Raw genomic sequence first — 7,829 nt, forward strand, 5'->3', positions numbered from 1 at the left:
AATCATACTCAACCCTAGTTATATTCCTCTTCCGCCACCGTCACACCACTACACACAAATCTGTATTTTAGCCGATTACTTGATTATTCGATAGTATTGTCAGTAGGACACTTGATTATTAATTATAGCACTACTAAATGCAAATTCTCATTTGTGACAGGTCTGTTTAATGTCACCTCAGAAACAAAGTGAGAAAAAGTAAGTCATAGCATTTTGTATAATTTTTCATAGAATAACTGAAAACATACTATCGATCGGTTTTGAAAGGGTACAAACAAAAATACAAGGTATTAATTACATCTATAAATATTATATATATTAAAATACATTATTACTTTGTTGTTAAAATGACTCGAAAGGATTCGAAACTCAAAGTGTAATACTTGTGACTTGACTCGGAACTTTCCTATCTTGAATTGGGACTTGACTTGGGACTTGAGGGTAAAGACTTGAGACTTGTGACTTGCAAAGCAATGACTTGGTCCCACCTCTGGACTACAGGGTATGATTTCAAATCCTTATCTGGCTTTGTGCTTTTTGTACACTGGTAGCTATGTGTTAGCATAGCAAAAAGTAAACATGTTAGCACTTGAGGATGTAACAGTGTTCCGTAATCCCTTCCGCTCGTTCAGATTACGGATGGCCTCTGCCGTCAGAGCTGTGTCCTGTGTGGATCTACCTGGACGTGCTCTTCTCGACGGCATCCATCATGCATCTGTGTGCCATCTCGCTGGACCGCTACATCGCCATCCGGAACCCCATCCACCACAGCCGCTTCAACTCGCGCACCAAGGCCCGCATCAAGATCATGGCCGTGTGGACCATCTCGGCGGGCAAGCGCTAACACACACAGTCGTAGCATGTTAGCATTTTAGAAACTCTCATTTGAAATAATAGCCAACTACAGAGTAGGATGTCAAATTCTTAAGGATCAGCCTTAACACTTAGGTTGCTATCTTGCTATATGTTAGCACAGGAACTGTTAGAACAACAGACACACACCTATACTTAGCATGTTAGCGTTTCAGCAATTCCCGTTTGTAATAGTACCACACTACAGGACAACAAAGACGTATGGTTGTGTGTATATACAGCGTGTGTGTGTGTGTGAGTGCATCCAGGTTGCAGTTGTGTCTCTTGGTCTGCTTCCAGCCATAATATGAGCCAGCGTAACAATCCCTCTGGAGACTACCGGGCCATCTGTCTGCCGCCATGCACGCACGCACACACACACACACACACACACGCACGCACACACCCCTAAATACATACACATACACACACTCATACAGATGGTATGGCTTGACAGCATAAGCATCACTTGCCATGTGTGCTGAATCTGCATCTGTTATGACACAGATGGTTTTCATTTCCCCGTGGTTCTGTGTTACAAATATTTAATAGGCTTTGGTCATTTTTAATCAATGTTATGAGACCACGGCCGGATTGTGTCATCATCAGCAACAATTTGTTGTGCTAAAAAAAAACAACAAAGAAGAATGAAGCCTCCTCTGCGAGTAAGTAAAAGATAGCATCGGCTACGTTGCCATGGCAACCGTCAGACGCTTGCTGTGTTGCGTAAGCGCTAGCGTCAGCGCGAATGTCGTTACTGCTCACACTTGTGTGTGCACCCTTTGTACCTAACTTAACTTTTTCCCCCCACACAAAGATACAGCAAATCTGGAGTTTTGGAGTAGTAACAAAAGAGTTGGCTTTTGGCATACGACCCAGCAAATCGGAATGTTATTTCACGCAGAATCACAAATCCTGTGTGATAACGTAGGCATCTGGTGTGATGTATAAAATAGTAGCGAGAATTGCTTTCGATACAACGATCAAAATTGCCATTAATGCCCTAACGTAAGATTTCAGCTTTACCTTTTACACAGAACCCAGCAAAAGTGAGATATGATTTCACACAGTCCCGAATCATGTGTGACGACATTAGCGACAATTGCTTTCGAGGCGGAAGTAGTAAGTGTAGAGTGTTAAACTTTACACTCATGTCCCATGTCCCATTCCGGCAGCCATAAAAGATCAGGGGTTTGCTTTTCACACAGAACTCAGCAAAGCGAGATATGATTTCACACAGCAACACCGAATCCCAAATCCTGCGTGAGATCGTTAGCGTCTGGTCTGGTGAGACATATAAAATATCAGTGACAATGGCTTTCGACACAAGTAAAATAGCCGTCAGAGTTGAATCTTCGTCTATTAACTGTAAAATGATCCCAAACTTTGGACATTCTCTTTTATGCACTCTTTCCTCCTGGCTCACACTTATTGCTACATAAGTCTGCAGTAACATTAGTCCGTGTGGAAAAATGGTCACCGCAAAATCCCGCGATATAAAATTAGTTGTGGCAAGGGACGGCTATATAACTTACTGCATTCAGTATGTAATGGATTTTCACCTATTGCGGGTGTGTTTAGAACATATCCCCCGTGATAAATGTAGGTTGACTGTACATGTTTCATTTCCTGTGCACAGGTATCTCCATGCCCGTCCCGGTGATGGGACTGCGTGACCGGTCCAAGGTGTTCAAGGACGGCAGCTGCCTGCTGACCGACGACAGCTTCGTGCTCGCCGGCTCCTTCGTGGCCTTCTTCGTGCCGCTCACCATCATGGTGGTCACCTACTTCCTGACCATCCGGGCCCTCCAGAACGAGGCCACCCTGTGCTTGGACCAGCTGGTCCCACGACCTAAGTGGGGCGCTGCCTTCACGCTCAGCTTCTTCCCGCAGGCCTCGCTGTCCTCCGAGAAACTGGTGAGGCGGGAAGTGGGTGGCGGCCGAGGGAGCGGGGGTCCGGTGGGTTCGTTCTTCGGGGGGCGCACCATGCAGTCCATTAGTAACGAGCAGAAGGCATCCAAGGTCCTGGGAGTGGTCTTCTTCCTCTTTGTGGTCATGTGGTGCCCCTTCTTCATCACCAACGTGCTGGTGGCGGTGTGCGATGCGCCGGCCTGCGACGCCACCCTCATGGGGGGCCTGCTCAACGTGTTCGTGTGGGTGGGCTACCTGTCGTCCGCCGTCAATCCGCTTGTGTACACGCTGTTCAACAAGACATACCGCGCCGCCTTTCTGCGCTACCTGCGCTGCCGCTACGCGCCGCCCTCCAAGAAGCCCCTCCAGCTCATCCTGGTCAACACCATCCCCCCAATGGCATACCCCTCCATCGAGGGCATACACAATGTATCCCCGCTCCCCGATTTCTCCGTTGACGGTCGGGAAAAAGAGCCCCAAGAACTGGACAGAACGATGGGAGACAAAGACGAAAGCTGCGTGTGAGCAGCGAGTTAACGGTCCTCTATGCACACCAAGCACAGCCCGAACTTGATTAGCATTAGCATTAGCTAAAGCAAAAACTTCTCATCTAAATCGGATTTATTCTAATTCTCACTGTTGCATTGAAACACCAAGCACAGCCCTAACATTAATTAGCCTAACCTAATTAGCATTAAAATTAGCTTAGCATTAGCTTTAGCATTACTGTATCTGTATTAGGTAATCTGTAAACATTATCCCACTTCACATTGTCCATTTAAATTAGCTTTTGTCATAACCTATTGTGTACAAACACCAAGCATAGCCCGAATATGATTATCATTTGCTTAGCATTAGCATTGATCCTGAAATCCCTTTCAATCTGACAACTAAGACGGCTTTTTTTTCCTGGATTCTCATTGTCACAAACAAACACGAAGCACAGCCCAAACATGATTAGCAATAAAAATAGCTCAGCATTATATTACATAGCGAGATACTGTAGCCTGACTACAAAAAGCATAAAAAGGTATCATTTTCAAATCGTACTTCTTAACACGCTAACAGTTGCTATTCTCACATATAGCAACAATCCATTATTTTTTTTCGATATGATGTCAGAATTATTCATACTTGTTTGTACCAAAAATGGGAAATTCTGTCAAAAATTGCAATTGTGGCAAAAATGGGAGTTGTGATAAAAAAAATAAAAAAATACTGCTGCCCAAAAACAGGAATTGCGCAATAAATGGGAGCTTTGTCAAAACCAGGTAAAAAAAAAAAAAAGGATCATGTCGAAATGGGAATCGTGTCAAAATACTGATTGGGCTAAAAAAAAAAAAAAAAAAAAACATTTATTTTGACAAAAATAAGAATTGTGCATAGTAATTGGAACTTTGCCAAAAGTAATTTTGTCCAAAATGGTAATCCTGCCAAAAATGGTAATTGTGTCAAAACCGCGAATTGCGTCAGAATGTGAATTGTGCCCAAACTGAGAATTGTGCCAAAATCGTGAAACGTCAAAAAAGGGTGAATTTTGTCAAAAACATAGAAGTTTTATCAAAATTAGCAATTGTGTAAGAAGTGTGAATTGTGCCAAAATTTGGTGGGAAAGGTGGGAAATGTCAGAAATGGGAACTGTACAAAAATTACAAAAAGTTTACTAAAACAGGAACTGTGCCAAAATCGGGAACTGGGTCAAAAATGGGAATTGTGATAAAAAATGGGAACTTTGACAAAAATGGGAATTTTACCAAAAAATTGCAATCATGTAAAAAATGGAAATGTACTAAGAAACGGGAATTGTTTTTTTGAAGGGAATTTTGCCAAAAATTGGGAACTGTCAAAAATGGAAAATGTGCGTAAAATGTTAACTGTGTAAAAAATTATACTGTCAAAATTGTGAATTGTGCCAAAAGTGTGATTTGCGCCAACATTTGGAATTGGTGTAAAAAAAAAAAAGGGAATTGTGCAAAAATTTGGGAATTCTGCCAGAAATCTGTAAATGCATGAAAATTGGAATTCTGAAAAAAGTGGGAATTTTGCAGAAAATGGGATCAATGTCTAAAATGTGAATTGATGAAAAAAGGAATTGTGTAAAAATGGAAATTGTGTCAAAAATGGCAAATCTTTATGCTAAAAAATGTGAACTCCACATTTTGTTTACATTTTGTTAGAAAAATGCAAATTCTGCAAAAAATGGCAATTGTGTCAAAAGTGCAAAATGTGCCATAAGTGTGAATTGTGCCAGAGTCATTAAGTGTGTCAAAAATGCGGATTACGTCAAAAACCGGCCATGTTGGCAACTGAAAGGATTTCTGTTGGACCAGAAAAAAGTGTCACAATGGTGGTCCTTGCATGGATGTGTGAAGTGGGGACACAAGTGAGGATCTGATGTCTGATGTCATGTTTATATGCACATATGTACAAATTATGATGTATAATAAGTGTCCAGTACGTAAAGCTATATTTTATATTCTGGGCGGAGCTGTGTAAATAAACTCAAGAGTTAGTTTTTTAAATCAGTGAGATGGTGGGGATAACAAGCGCAACGTGCTGTCAGCGTCAGTGTGAACCACTCACGCGGAACATTCCAGAATCACAAAGAAACTGCGGGATTATTTTCAGTGGGATGATGAAAAAAAAGGTGCGTGGAAGATGAAAGGAGCTCGGAGTCCAATCATCTTTCTTTTTGTCAAATGCCAATAAAGATGGGATTCTCATTTTCTTTTTTCCTCACATTTCTTCCCTTTGACATGAGTATGGCATTAATTTATTCATCTGATAGCCCTAATGCTGGATGAAACCCTACTTTGAAATCCCAAACACTGGTTTCAACACTAAGGCTTAAAATGCTAATTTAAAACCCCAACCTTGGTTTCAAACCCTAACTGTGGCTTGAAACCTTACTATGAAACCCTAACCCTCGATTGAAACACTAATCAAGTCTCGAAACCCTAATTAGAAGTATAATTTCAAACCCTATCCTAGATTTGAAACCCTAATTTTAAACCCCAATTGTGGATTGAAACACAAACCTTGTCTTGAAACCCAAATTAGAACTACAACCTTAAATCCTTGAAGCCCTACTTTTAAAGCACAACCATTATTTAAACCCCCAATCCTAGTTTGAAATCATAATTTGAAACCCCACTTTTAAACTCTAACCCTGTCTGAAACTATAATTTGAAACCCTAACTGTGGAATTATTTTATGAATGAAACTATGTTGCATTAATTTAGCCAATTTTTCCTCTGGCAACCAGTTCAGGGTGTAACCCGCCTGCTGACCGATGATTGCTGGAATGGGCTCCGGCACTCCCGGAATAATTATAAATAGCAAAATAGCATGAGGCGGCACGGTGGGCGACTGGTTAGAGCGTCAGCCTAACAGTTCTGAGGACCCGGGTTCAATCCCCGCCCCCGCCTGTGTGGAGTTTGCATGTTCTCCCCGTGCCTGCGTGGGTTTTTCTCCGGGCACTCCGGTTTCCTCCCACATCCCAAAAACATGCATTAATTGGAGACTCTAAATTGCCCGTAGGTGTAACTGTGAGTGCGAATGGTTGTTTGTTTGTATGTGCCCTGCGATTGGCTGGCAACCAGTTCAGGGTGTACCCCGATGACAGCTGGGTTAGGCTCCAGCACGCCCGCGACCCTAGTGAGGAGAAGTGGCTCAGAAAATGGATGGATGGATGGAAAATAACATGAGTAAAAACTGTTTTACCCACACATTGAAACGATATTAAATAATTGTTTTAATTAATTACAGTTAAATAAGTTATAAAGTAATGTTTAAAAATTAGCATTATTTTGTTCTTAAAATAAACAATTGTACTTATTTTACTTCTACTACTTTTTTTTTTTTTTTTTTAAACTTAATCAACAAATAACCTGGCCCATCATTCTGTCTTCAAAACCCCTGGCAGCCCACCACCAATTTTGTTGATTTTGTCTCGTAATGATCCGAGCGCGTGTCACCGTGTGAAATGCGTCACGGCTTCAACAATGTGTTTATCATCCTTCTTATGACGGATCGAGGTGTCCCATTATCCTCGGGGTTCATCTGAATAAAGCCAACGAGTAAAAGAAAAGCGAGCCGAGCGAGCTATTATTTCGGCCAATGCCGCCTTCCTGCTGTGTTATTCACACAGCTGCTCCACTCGCACGATTGGTCCTCTTTTCAACAAGGCGATAAACACGCCTGGGCCTGAACGGCGTTTGCGGGACATGGTTAATTCGGGGTTAGCACGTCTACCTCGTAGTGCAGACATTCTGGGTTCGCGTTTGCATGTTCTCCCTGTGCTCTTGTGTTGGTTTTTCTCCCAGGAGTCCGGCTTCCTCCCACATTCTCAAAATCATGCATGCTATTCCTCACATGTTCAATTGGGTTGAGGTCAGGGTTTTGGTTAGGCCTATTCTAGAAGTTTCAGGATCTCTGTACCAAAAGTGTCTCTTTCACAACTTGTGTAAATCTACAAGTCTCCCTATTTAATCTTTACTGAGTGGTTAGGGGTTACTGAGGAGCCATCACAGTAATTATATGATAACAAACATTGGGTTAAATTCATCCATCTGGGTAAGTACTTTTATACACATGCAAGTTTGCGCACTTTTCATTTGCACATACAGACTTTCCTCACACCCACCACGCATAAACTGGAAAGGAACGCAGAAACAACAAAGAAATAAGCGTGATTCGCTAACGGCCGAGGTTGGAATATTTCCTGAGGCTTGTACATGTTATTAAAATCTGTGAAAAAAAATATAGCACACTTTAAATCTGGAAATACCTTATGTAGCGGACTCAGAGTCAGCCGGTCGCCACGAGCGGACCTTCACGTTGAAGAAGAGTGTTTTTTGTTTTGTTTTGTTTTTTGTGTTCTGTACGAATAAATCCTATAAACGTAATTCAATCAAAACATGAATGAATGCATGTATGGAGTTCCATCAATACAAAAACAGGGGGCATCTGGCGTTCTCTAGATCAGCGATCGTCAGCTATTTTGCGCCACTGAGTCACTTTGACATAGACATATTTTGACAGAGCAGCATAGAAACAAATAAAAA

The 7,829-nt window shown here is 41.9% G+C and overlaps 2 protein-coding genes across 4 annotated transcripts in view; one reads left to right on the forward strand and one right to left on the reverse strand.

The window, feature by feature from the left end:
* esd (esterase D/formylglutathione hydrolase) overlaps nucleotides 1-1,149 on the reverse strand; it is a 28,052-nt gene extending 26,903 nt beyond the window's left edge. For 2 of the 3 annotated variants that reach the window (XM_061791594.1, XM_061791591.1), the window contains exon 1: nucleotides 680-996. In XM_061791594.1, the coding sequence (XP_061647578.1) occupies nucleotides 680-862 (183 nt within the window). In that variant the 5' untranslated portion in view covers nucleotides 863-996. The other variant, XM_061791593.1, reaches the window with a different exon arrangement.
* A 56-nt stretch (nucleotides 1,150-1,205) lies between these two features.
* On the forward strand, nucleotides 1,206-5,486 carry htr2aa (5-hydroxytryptamine (serotonin) receptor 2A, genome duplicate a). The gene is made up of 2 exons (XM_061791597.1): nucleotides 1,206-1,517; nucleotides 2,492-5,486. The coding sequence occupies exon 2, from the start codon at nucleotides 2,500-2,502 to the stop codon at nucleotides 3,286-3,288; it is 789 nt and encodes a 262-aa protein (XP_061647581.1). The 5' UTR covers nucleotides 1,206-1,517; nucleotides 2,492-2,499; the 3' UTR covers nucleotides 3,289-5,486.
* Nucleotides 5,487-7,829: the final 2,343 nt, after the last annotated feature.

This window comes from Phyllopteryx taeniolatus, chromosome 12 (assembly GCF_024500385.1).
Source record: "Phyllopteryx taeniolatus isolate TA_2022b chromosome 12, UOR_Ptae_1.2, whole genome shotgun sequence".
Taxonomy (NCBI): Eukaryota; Metazoa; Chordata; class Actinopteri; order Syngnathiformes; family Syngnathidae; genus Phyllopteryx; species Phyllopteryx taeniolatus.

Bases quoted from the DNA above. Each gene is read 5' to 3' on its own strand.
- htr2aa (XM_061791597.1), top strand. From the start codon at position 2,500: ATGCCCGTCCCGGTGATGGGACTGCGTGACCGGTCCAAGGTGTTCAAG.